The 12,848-nt window shown below is 37.6% G+C and overlaps 1 protein-coding gene across 1 annotated transcript; it reads right to left on the minus strand.

The window, feature by feature from the left end:
- Positions 1-250: 250 nt before the first annotated feature.
- On the minus strand, positions 251-11,986 carry trnau1apb (tRNA selenocysteine 1 associated protein 1b). Its single transcript, XM_077615474.1, has 9 exons — positions 11,801-11,986; positions 11,373-11,470; positions 10,287-10,386; positions 9,284-9,336; positions 8,260-8,388; positions 3,501-3,617; positions 2,550-2,859; positions 2,360-2,399; positions 251-1,188 (listed from the first exon to the last, which is right to left on the minus strand). Exons 1-9 carry the CDS (start codon positions 11,834-11,836, stop codon positions 1,040-1,042), a joined length of 1,032 nt encoding a protein of 343 aa, XP_077471600.1. The 5' UTR covers positions 11,837-11,986; the 3' UTR covers positions 251-1,039.
- Between the last annotated feature and the right edge of the window lie 862 nt (positions 11,987-12,848).

The raw sequence follows: 12,848 nt of genomic DNA on the forward strand, positions 1-12,848 counted from the left end.
GTGAATTCACAATAAGTGAAGTCGTAATAATCGAGGGATTACTGTACACTGCACGAATTTACTTCAAGAGTCAACTTGTTTCATTATGAATTATTGTTGTGAAATGTGCAAATGTTAGTATAAACATGCTAAGCAACATTGACAAACAACTTTGAAGCATGTTTGACAAAAATGTATGGCTCTAAATTGCCTTTAAAAAAATACTGATTACCCCAGCCACCTCCCCATTGTAAATGATGCAGCAATAAGACACTTTTTAAAAGTGTTTTTATTGATCAAACAATTCAAAAAAGATATATCTATACACACTTTACAAAAAAAATATCCCCCATAAACAGAACAAGCAGTGACATTGGAGCCTTAACTTAGCTGGGACTTTCAGAATCCATCATGGAAGAGAATAATGGCTCCTACTGATGATTTGCTGCCCCTAAACCTGTCACCTCCACACGAGAACCATTCTTAGTTACTTTAATATTACATAACATAGAGAAATGTCTCCCACATGTAACCTAGTGGCTGCCATCGACCTCTGAAACACTCAGTTCAAATGGATTGGGTGTTCATCACTGACAACATCAGGCAAATTTAGGTAATGATGTCACATAACGGGTTACCTCAGAATTCTTTCAGGATGAAAATGAAATTTTAAAAAAAGTAATTATAGTGTATGTAATGTAAAATTAAGCACCATCCTGGAGTGAATATGATTTTGCATTGATCTGAGGGTGACCACTTCAGCATGAATCAATACAACAGCAGATGTACAAAGGTGTGTACAGCTACAACAAATTAGACAAGGTGACCTCAGCACTCAGTGCCCAACCTACCTACACACACAACAGTATGAGAGGTAAAGTCACTCATTATGGGACTCTGAATTTTACCAACATGGTAAACGATAAAATCAATGTATACTTGCACTATGTGATGAACCTTCATAGCTGTACATAGGGTTAGACCAGTCAGAGACAAGTATGGAGATCATGAACAACTATGAGGACAGATTTTGAGTCAAGTTTGGAGAGGGACTCATGGACTAATTGACTTTATCAAAAAGCAATGGTATTGTCGAGTCAAAGGAGTCTAATGGTTCCCAGTGACAGTCCATTAAGGCATCATAGAGTTCCTCGCTGCGCTGAACAATATCTGTGTTCCACTGTTCCACATCACATTCTTGGAATGGCACTATAAAACCAAAGAATAGTGTGCTATGAGAATAAAAACACGACTGAGAGTATTAAACTTCATCCTAAAAACTAACGTAATGATGCTGTCCAATGACAATGGCATCCCTCGTCCTACCATCTTTTCATCAGCAGCAACGAACCGTACTTTTCGGACTATACATTGCATCTGACAGTAATCTGAATCAACAGATTTTTTTCCCTATTTAAGAACCACACTGGTATATAAACCATGAGTGTCATGATTGCATGATGGAATAATTCTATTAAAAGACATAAGATAGCTTGTAAAAATCCACCATGTTGCACCGACTACAGTTAACATCATAATTGAGATTACGCCCCCATTAAAAAAGATCATAAAACCTTGGTTTTCCTTTAATACAGCAAAGCACACTGCAATCCCAAAATGCAACTGTGGGCCAGTAATTTAGAGGAAGATTATTGGTTGGGCCAATATTTTTGCAATCTGACGTATATCGGTATCGGCCCTTTTTTAATTTGACCGGCCGATATAAAGAAATCAATTTAAAACTGGATTGTTTTGGCTCAGATGCAGTTCTCTCTGAGGCCCTAACGTAAACAACCAGCTGCTCGTTTGTATTTAAAACACGGGCTTTGATGTTGTTGGACTGGTATGCTTCAATTCGTGGCAGTTTGTTGGTAATAAAACCCACACTAGAACCAACACATATTTAACCCCTAAACCCCCTGTGTTGTCTTGCCGCTATATATTTCTTAATATATTTAGGGGTAGAATAAATAATTTGTCTTTGTCATTTCTTTTGTGTGATTTAATAAAGTTCTATGAAGTTCAAGGCTTGCATAATTACATTTTTAAACCATTTTTTACACTTTTAGTGCAAAAGAATATCAGATGCAAAATATTGGATATCGGCCTTTTTTAACCACTAATGATCGGTATTGTTCAATCACAAATTGGGAGGACCTTGTATAAAAGGAATATGGATGGATGACTGAAAAAAATTATCCTTGGATTAATTTGACAAAAGCATGTAACAGAAATTTTGAGTCAAAGTGTTTAAAATGTAAAAAATGTGCAATGTACTTGTAACTGTAAACAATAAATAAAAGAACGAATGTTTCGAGGGTTCATGCACAGGAAGGGTAAACTGGTAAATTATATAAAGTGTGAGACGAGTGATTTTTACCTTCTGAATTATCCTCACCATCGCCATTGTCTTCTTGGCCCTGCACAAGACCAATGAAAATCCAGTTAAGAAAAACATTATAACACATTTCATAATGTAAAAAATAGTCTAACTCAGCCTATAGTATTATATTTTGTAAACACGCACTACCCGAATACTATGAAGGCTTTTCATTTAAAATCTTACATACCTGCATACCTCCTGTTACATCAAAAGAAGGTGGAGGTACACCAATGGGAGGTGGTGGCACCATAGGGTTGGGTGGGGGGTATCCATATTGGCCATAGTTGTAGTTGTAGCTACTGTTATATCCGCTATTGTATCCGCTATTGTACCCGCTATTGTATCCACTATTGTAGCCTCCGTATTGATCGTAATTCCCCCACTGAGAGTAGTAACCTTGATCCCCTCCATTGGGATTCCCATAATAATTGGATGACGGTTGACTGTAGCTGCTTTGGTAATTCTGACTCTGGTTCACCCAAGTGGTTGTCTTCTGGCTGCAGAGCAGATGAGAAAAAGATAAATAATTAGAAGACAAGTGCTACAGTTGTGTGGTAACAAATTCGATGAATACAAACAAGGGGGGAAAATATCTCACATCCACTAACAGTACAGAAAAAAATCAAACAAAGGATATAAGACAAGGTGACTGTAAAACAGGGGTCTCAGACTCGGGTTGGTTTGCGGGCCGCGTTAACGTCAAATGATTTCATGTGGGCCGGACCATTTTATATATGATATTTAGATTTTTTTTAATAAATGGATTAAAAGAACTGGATTAAAAGCCCTGAATATTCAGTTTTTTATAGATCTAAAACAATGTTTATTTTAGCTTTTTTTTTTAAATATATTTTAGATTTTACAAAATGATTTTTGAACTAAAAACACAGAAAAAATGATTTAAAAAATTACAATTATTGATTTAAAAGGGGGAAAATCAGGAAATTGAATATACATCTATACTCTTCATTTTAATTTGATCCTAAAATAGAGAGTCGGCACAAATGATTTACTTTCCCGGGCCACACAAAATGATGCGGTGGTCCAGATTTGGCCCCCGGGCCGCCACTTTGACACGTGCTGTAAAACAATAAGCTTTCTCAGCTTTATGTTTTAAAGCTCAATGGCAGTTTCTTACCTTTTTGCCACAGCCAAACTGAGTCGCAATGCCTTTCCCCCAAGCATTGTGCCCTGACATTCCTCGATAGCCTTCTTCTGCTCACTTTCTTCGCCAAACTTGACAAAGCCGTATCCTCTGCAAGCAAACGAGTGTCAAAACTACTCGAGATGCCCCATCAACAATCCATACTTTTTATTTAAAAGCAAGTTGTATTGAGAATAGTATATGATGGGTATTATTATGGTAGAACTGAAACTTGTGGTTTTACTTTTAACATGAAGTAGCATCACTTGAATTGTGAGTTGCTCTTGCTTAGCCTATATGGGGAAAACAATAGTTTTAGCATAAGACGTCAAGAAAACATTTCTTCAGGCTTAAGGAAAAAAAGGATGTAACAAGGAATCGAGGATTCTTGCGTTGCTATCCAGAAGCTACAAGACACCAGAAGTAATTTTGTACATCATTGTGCAAGGATCCCCTTCCTGATTTTTTTTAAATTTTTGTTTTTTAAAATTGGTCACAGTTTTTCATAGGAAAATGTGGGTTTGGATTTTGTTCTCCCATCATGGGGGAAAAAAATAATACAATTTTTGATCAAAATTCAAATGTAATGGGTAAAATATTTCACTTATTCACTGCCATGGATGAATACACATTGTTGAGTCCAAAGGGGGAAAAAAAGTCATCAGGTTGCAGAACATTCTCTATTGGGCCTTAAAACTACGAAATGGCTTACCTCTGGAAATTGGAATGGCTACCACTGTAGAAACATTTTAATTATCCCTTAAAAAGTAATTTTACACACTGGCATTTAACAGACTGCACTAACTGAAGGCATTGGAACATTGCTTTCCTCAATGTGTTTTCTTTAAAGTGTCTCGTCTTTTTTGTCGCGTTAAGTGTCTTCAAGCAGCACCTTGTCCTTTAAATTGGCCTGCCACGTTGGTATTAGATTTGTTATATGGTTGGTATCCATAGCGACCTGGTCATCCAATAAGTGGAACTCTATATCTCCCCCTTATATTTTTATGTCCTACTTGTTATTGATTCTTGACGAAAATATTGAAATTTATATCTTTGTTTGAAGCCTGAAATGTGGCAAAAGCTTGAAAAGTTCAAGGGGGAAGTGTGTCCTAGACTCTGGATGCAATAATAGCATTAGATACACACTACGCAGGTATCAAGGCTGATATTTTAATGATTGACCGCAAGACCTTCGTCAGAGCACGTTCAACTACCGGTAAAAAGGTAAGATGGCGGCGCCTTAAGCGAGCAATGACAGGCACAAGCAAGTGAGTTTTTTCATGTTTTATGCAAGATACGTATTTTTCTTGAATTTCATTCATAGACGTCAAAATAAATTTAGGTTACCGTTTCTGTTCATATTTTCTCTACAGTAATACTTTGAGATACGAGCTTAATGCATTCCGGGACCGAGCTCATATGTCGATACCTGCAAGGCACTCTATGTAACCAGTTGCACTGGTGCAGGCCAAAAGTGGGAGCGCTACAACCAGCAGCGGGGAGGCGGCTTCTTGGGCCGTTCACCTAAAAAAGGGCTTGGTATCACTGGAGCTCGGCCAACCAGCACTCGGCCAAAACAGCCTTCGAAAACACCTGTGGGGGTGACTTGGACCTGGGAGATGACCATCTGAGCTGAGTGGAAGTGGGCCAGCTAAATCTTGAAACCTGGCTTACTCACAGTGCGCTGACAGCCATATTTATTGGATGAAAAGCGCAACAGTATATGCGTGCGTAGTTGCAGCAGTGTTGATAGATTTAACAGTACCAGTTGATGGCAACATGCTTCTGTTTGTTTGATTTTCTGATAGCGATGTGACATCACACGTAATATTGGCTATCCCTTCTTAAAGAGGACTGAGCATAGCTAAGCAACAGACTTTAATTCTGTCATTTCATTAAAATGAATTTATCAACATGGTCAAAATTACTTTGTTCATCGTGAATCATCGGTAATATTAAATAAATCTATTTATTGCATGGTCAATTAAAACAGGTAGGTAATTTTCATGGACGTGGTTTAACGCCGTCACATATTGTGGAGCATTAGGATTGCTACATTAGTGCTAATGGTGAAAGACAATGTACTAACAACTTTAGCTTGCTATGATCTGATGGTAGTCTTTTCCAAGACGTAATCTTCGCGGTTCAAAGGTGACGCTTATTATTATAAATATGAAAAGTCGCTGGCTTATAGAATTTATAAACACTGCAAAATATTGGAACAAACAGTCCACTTCAAGTAAGTGTAAAGCTCACAGTTAACGGCGAGGGCACACTTCTGTTGAGCACCGTATTTTCTCGCATATTGACCGCCTCTGCGTATAAGCCACACCCTTAAAATCGTTGAATTTTACGATTTCTCTCGTATAAGACGCCCCCGATTCACAATTTTCACCTCCATGGTCATGGTTTTAATAGGGATTACAAATGTGTTACTTTGAAGGGAAAATCTTGAGAAAAATCATCACACATTATTTCTGAGATACTGTGATACAAGTGAGTTTTTTCATATTTTATGCAAGATACGTATTTTTCTTGAATTTTATTCATAGACGTCAAAATAAATTTAGTTTAGTTTTATCTGTTAATATTTTCTCTACAGTAATGCCTTGAGATACGAGCTTAATCCGTTCAGTGACCGAGCTCATATGTCGATTTACTCGTATCTCAAATCAATGTTTCCCATAAAAATGAACTAAATACAAATTAATTTGTTTCTATCCTCTGAAACAAACACCAAAAAACAGGATATTACAGTGGCACAAAGATGTTGAGACATTATTCAATACAATGCTGAGTGCGTGGAGGAGAGAGCGAGACATAACAAACAAATTTAACTTAGGTAAATGAACTTAGATTATGATACAGACACTTAAAAATAAGTTTTAATCTTACTTTACACTAAACTCATTTCTAATTGTTTTAATTTTTGGCTTTTCTTCTTCGGGCTTGGCTCATTTTGCCTCGCTTCTACCTTGCCTTTTAGCCGAAGTTTTTTAAAGGAACCTATCTAGGAAAATATTACGAAAATGACGCACAAAAATGTCCTCACAATAGGATAACACTCGACCACTCTGGGTGCTCTTCTCGTATTGGCGAGCCAGCCCTGTCACGCGTACACCACTCATGTTTTTGGATTATTTCGTGCTTAATATTGATTGTCATCATACGCCTTTTCTTCGCACTACCCTTCATTGAGCCTGCTGGCTTTGAACCCATTGCTTTCCCCTTAATTCTGCAATGACTAACGCAAAAAAACACGGAAAAAATGCAATGCCCCGCCCAGTGCTCGTGGATATCTTTGCACGAGGGAGATGCGGTTAGAACGACAGTGCGCTGAAATCATAAGCAGCTTCTCGTATCTTGGCCACCTGGCTGTCTCGTACACTTGTATCTCAAAATGTGTCTCGTATCTCAACGCATATATTTGCTCGGAATTTTATCTACATCTCTATATCTGTATCTACAATTACTCGTATGTTTTAGAACTCGTATGTCAAGGTATTACTGTATTTTGAAATAAATGACCGCATCGGCCGCATTGTCCTGCGTCATGGCGTTCCGTGTTTGTTGCCTTGCAGTTTCGTGCATGTCAAGTCAAACTTGTGTGCATTTAAGTCGTACCCTTGATTGAGTCATGATCTTTTTTAGTTATAAATACCTCTTATATGCGAGAAAATACGGTACTTCTAATTAGACCACGTCATGTTCAACAGGAATTGAGATGTCTGCAGTTACTTTCACATATTTCAAAATCTGCACTAAAATAGCTGTGGAGTGACCCCCATTATAAAACATCAGAATGACTCAATTCGGCTTCAAACTTGGTAAAATGCAAACTTGGCAAAACAAGATGGCATTGGGATTTTCACTTATTTCATATTTAACACTAAACTACTCTTCAAATATTTTTTTTTGCATTGATTTGTGGTTAAATTGTTGTTGTTTTTAAAATTGACATTATCGCATATCTGCTATAATTTTCAAGATAGTTATCCCCACTAAAATGTGTTATCCCGATAGGCCTACTTTGTAACGGTAAATTCCTGGTATAACACCCTTTTCTAACATACACACCCGAAAAGTAGATAGCATAGCTATTATAGGAAATGGTTGGTGGTAAGTCGGCTATCATGAGTCAAGGCTCGGCAAGGAGCGATGAGGAAACGGAATGTCTTCTAGATATTTACACATAAAATCGATGTTGCATGTTTCAAACGCTTGTCATGGATGAACCATATCAAGATGACCGTGAGTGCTGCAAGCTGGAGCTCTGTGATTGTTTACGTCGTTACTTTACTTATTCAATGATTGAATGATGTTTGCGGATCCGTAGGTTTGTTGTCAAATCCTGGGTCGCTTGCAAAAATTGCAATCTGCACAAGAACCGGACCAAAAAAGTCTGGACCAAACCAAACTATGGACATTTTGCTGTGAATGCAGCCTAACACATCTTGATGTGAATTTTCTGAAATTCAGAATTCAGAACCTTAATTTCCTACTGATAATTTGATCGGAAACCCAAAGCACAACAAGGTGGGTCTCGAAAAATCTGCCAAAATCCCCCAACAAAGAGTTAGTTAAACAAAAAAACAGCTGACAGTGAACAAGTGAGACAATCATACATAAAGAAAGAAATCAGGAAGGGGCAATGACTCTTTTTGTATATAAAAATACAATGCACAAAATATGAGGACAAATTTTGTTCAAATGGAGTCGCTCTTATGTCCGACTGAGCGCTGATGTACTATACCTGGAGCAGCCTTGTTGGTCTGTAACTACTTTGGCTCCCTTGCAGGAGGGAAAGCTCTTAAAGACTTCGTGGAGTTGGCCGTCAGTCACCTCAGTGGGCAAGTCACCCACAAACACTGAGAACTCCGGCCTTGGAGAGGTAGAAGACAGAATCCAGTATTCTTATTTCATCTCTTGTTATACTTTCCAATACACTCACAGACTACAATGTCAAAGGGGCTCCATAAATTTGGGGACTATGATGCAAATCCGTTTTTTAGCTCAAAACAACACCAGTGTAGATTAAAAACTAAACATCACTGTAACATGCCTATGCTTAGTAAATTACAATACTACTAAGATCATATCGTACAGCTCTGGTGTATTATATATTCTACAAATCGTATACTTTTACATCAACGGTCTTATTATAGTTCTTATTTTCTTCCAACCATTATGAATTGCAGTATTTGTATATATTTTTAGTCTTTTTATTTATTTTATGAATTAATGTCTGACTCCGCCTTTTTGTTAGCTCTGTTTTTTTTAAGCCAAATGTATGCATTACTCCAATGAGAGATACATTATGAAACATACTGCTGATTTTGACAGTGTTTGTTTACTGAGCAACTATTGGAATGGCAGATTTTGTAGAAATTTAATTTCATTGCTGCAATATAATTAAGTACAGACTACTGATTACTGGCATGGACGCATGGTTAATCATTCATGTTTAGCAATAATCTATTTTTAATGGTACAGTTGTGCAATCATGTATTTGGAAGGGTTCAAATGATAGCATATTTTGAGATTTTAGTTTGTGGTATATTTACAGTTTCAATTAATATTAATAAAAGGCAATTATTTCAAAAAATGAGGGGGTATCAATATCAGTTTTTTGCTGCCTTTTAAAATTTAGACATGATTTTAAAATATACATATGTATTTGAATTAATCTACATTTTTTCGGTAGAAATTCTTGCAGAAAGTGACCAATCATGAATCAACAAAAATGGACAAAGGTGCTTAGGATCTCTCAGACTTACCCTGGCTCAGGACGTTTTCCGTAGGTGGCAAAGTTTATCTTAAACTTCCGTGGCTGCAAATGGGAAGATAAAAAAACACTTAAGTAAACCACACTCTCTGTAAAGTCTTGTAGTATAGGACTGATATGGCTGGGAATAAAGAGAAACGTTATTATGGTTATTTGAGTTTACATACCTCCTCCACACAGACCAGCCTTTAGCCCACTCCTCAGTTAGTTGCTACCAGAGAGTCTATTCACCAGCTTCACACAAAGTTCATTCATGTACAAGCAGCCTCTCAGCAGCAGGTACACTCCAGAGGCAAGCAGAGCCCACTGGCTTGGCCCGCTCACAGGACCAACAGTTATTTTTTAGCAATAGCTCCAAGCACCACTAAACACTATTTTTTTTCTTGATTACTACTTAACTCACAGTCAATGCACGTACTACGGTGAATGGTAAACATATGCCAAAATGTTTAAATTCACACATGCTTCAAAATATTTTCCTGCAGAAGAGGATATACAATGGACCCCATATAATTGCAGTTTGGAACATGCAGATTCACTTATTAAAAGATGGTACTAAAATCTTTTAATTAAAAAAAAGAAAAAGAAAATTTTCTTTTTGGGGGTGACCCAACCTTAGTTGCTCTTCATCAGCAATTTTCAATGGGCGTCAATCATTTGCTGAATTTGGCTATTCCGCCATTATAAAGGATCCACTGTAGTACATAAACACTATATAACACAGGGTCCTAAATAAATTAATCTCTTCTTACAAAAAGCATGAATCACTATATATGAATTTATCAACGGGTACTCTGCTTCTATTATGATAAAATGACTAATTATGCTCCACAATCCACATTCAATTATGACAATGATATAATGCTTGATTACATACAGACTATAACTGCAGAAAAAAGGAAGGTCAGTAATATTCAAATGTACAATGGTGAAAGTGCCACATTCTCCATATATGTGTATGAGTTAAAAGTAAGCAAATTGCAATAAAGCCGTACCGGGTTTGATCCAGGAACCAGTTTTCCATTGAGTCTTTGAACACACCGGTCAACACTTTCTTCATCAGCGAGCTCCACAAAGCAGTATCCCGCAGAACCGCTGCGTAACAAAACACATATGTTAGGGATAAGTGGAAAAAATGTCATTTGAAACGATATTGGTTGCAAAACTAAATTTCAATACCGTTTTTATTCGTGTATAACGTGCAAAATTTTGTACCAAAAAACTGAAGCAAAGTTGCGCGTTATACATGAATCCTGGTGAAACACTGCCCCTGCCGGTGAAAAAGTCCCCTCCGCAGGCGTTATGTATAATGGGACACGTAAACCTGTCTTTGTCCGCCAGATGGCGACAATCTACCTTCTTTTACAAAGGCCAGCCTTTCCAAATAGCCATGGCAAGTTTATAGGATAGTATAGGGTTGTAAAAATAAAAAAAATAACTCCAGGGAAACGAGTCTGCCCAGGAGGACTATCCTTACTCAAAAAGAATGGAATCAATTGTTTGGTGAATCTGATGATGATCAATCAGACTTGATTTATTGATTAATTACTTTAAGGATTTAAAATGGTAAATTCCATTTGAGAATTGTCTTCATATTGGCAGTAGTTTGTTTTACTAGGTTTCCATACCATATGTTGTGAATAAATGTTTTGTCATGGCGACATGTGTTCAGCATTTGCCAGATACCAGGACTGGTGCAATGTGTGCGCTGAGAAAAAATAAAAGTATACCAATTTTTAGTCACAAATTATGGGTGCACTCTAATAAATATCCACTCACACCCATAGCTACGAGCAATCCAGAGTGTCCAATCAGCCTACCATGCATGTTTATGGAATGTGGGAGAACATGCAAACTCCACACAGATGGACATGACCTGGATTTGAACCCAGAGCTGTGAGGCCAATGTGCGAACCACTCGCTCCACTGGGCCGCCTGCCCTTGTCATACTAAATTGAATAGAATCCTGGCACCTATTGTAATATATCGGCAATATCATATAATTTTCCATTTGATTTATCTGTAAATTGTTCATTAGTGATTTACACCACTAAAATACGTACTCCTTTTATGTAACCTACCCTGTTAACTTGTGAGTGATTATTTTGACTCCGCACGGTGTCTCTCCCATTGCACCAAAGGCCTGTTTGACAAAGTTCTCGTCCATGTATGGGTCCAACTAAAACACACAGATAAAAAAAACACATTAATATTGCTATATGAAATCCTAACATTACACGAAAACATATTTTAGCCAACATTACAAAGCACAGCAAAATCCGAATCGCCATAGTCAGTGTATTAATACGGTAACGACACAATTATAGTCATATAGAGAAGATAAAACTTATCCTGCACAATTTTATTTAAGGGATTAGGTGTATTTAAATAACTGTAGAAATAAAAATTACAAACGAAAGTACATATGGGTAAATTCGCGTTTTGCGTTGGTAACTAGCTCCACTTACTACTAAGCTAATGAAACAAAATGAAAGAACTTCAAACATACATCACCCATCCATAGACTCGTTTGTCTGTTAAACATCTTAACAGAGATGAGAAATATCTTGAGGGTCAAAAACAGCTTTTTACACTTCGAGAACTTACTGTTCTCCTTACGATGCTAAGCTAGCACTTTCGGTTATTATTTACTTCTTTTTCGGAGGGTGAGAAATAATGTACAATAAAATGAAATGCTGCCACCTAGAGTATTGGAGCAGAATGAACTATTCGCACTTCTCGTATGAGGTTTTTATTTCATTACTGAGTATAAATGCATCAATTCACTGTAGTCATTGTGTGTTTTGGACAGGGTGGTAATGCAATGTTATATTTTAATCTTTAACGTTTAATGTGGGTATATGTGAATATTTAGATGGACAGTGATGACAATAAATAATGGCTAGTCTGTTTGTGTAAAATAAGACTGGGTTGAATATAAGAAAATATTTATTCAGGATAGAAACCACGGCTTATATAGAATAATTTCATGTATCCAAAGCTTTCTATAAAAAATAACTTCGACATGTATCCGAAAACAGTGGGAGGCCTGGGTTCAAATCCAGGTTGGTCCACCTGTGTGGAGTTTGCACATTTTCCCAAGGCCTGCGTGAGTTTTCTCCGGGTACTCCAGTTTCTTCCCACATTCCAAAGACATGTATGGTAGGCTGATTGGACACTTAATTAAATGAGTGTGTGCATCAGGTTTTTAAACAGAGTGGCCCGGATGGCAAGTGGTTAGCGCGTCAGCCTCACAGTTCTTTGATCGAGGGTTTGATTCCAGGTGAGTCCTCACTGTATGGAGTTTGCATTTTCTCCCTGCGCTTGCGTGGGTTTCCTCCCACATCCCAAATACATCCAGGGTAGACTGGCTGAAGAATCTTGCCCCGAGGTATGAGCTTGAGCGTGAATGGTTGTCCGTCTCCTTGTGGCCTGCGATTGGCTGGCCACCAATTCAGTCTGTCCCCTGTCTGGTGCCCATAGGTAGCTGGGATATGCTCCAGCACCCCCCGCGACCATTGTGAGGATAAGCGGTTCGGTAAATGAATGAAAAAGAT

The sequence above is a fragment of the Stigmatopora argus genome, chromosome 12, assembly GCF_051989625.1.
Source record: "Stigmatopora argus isolate UIUO_Sarg chromosome 12, RoL_Sarg_1.0, whole genome shotgun sequence".
In the NCBI taxonomy this organism is placed as follows: domain Eukaryota; kingdom Metazoa; phylum Chordata; class Actinopteri; order Syngnathiformes; family Syngnathidae; genus Stigmatopora; species Stigmatopora argus.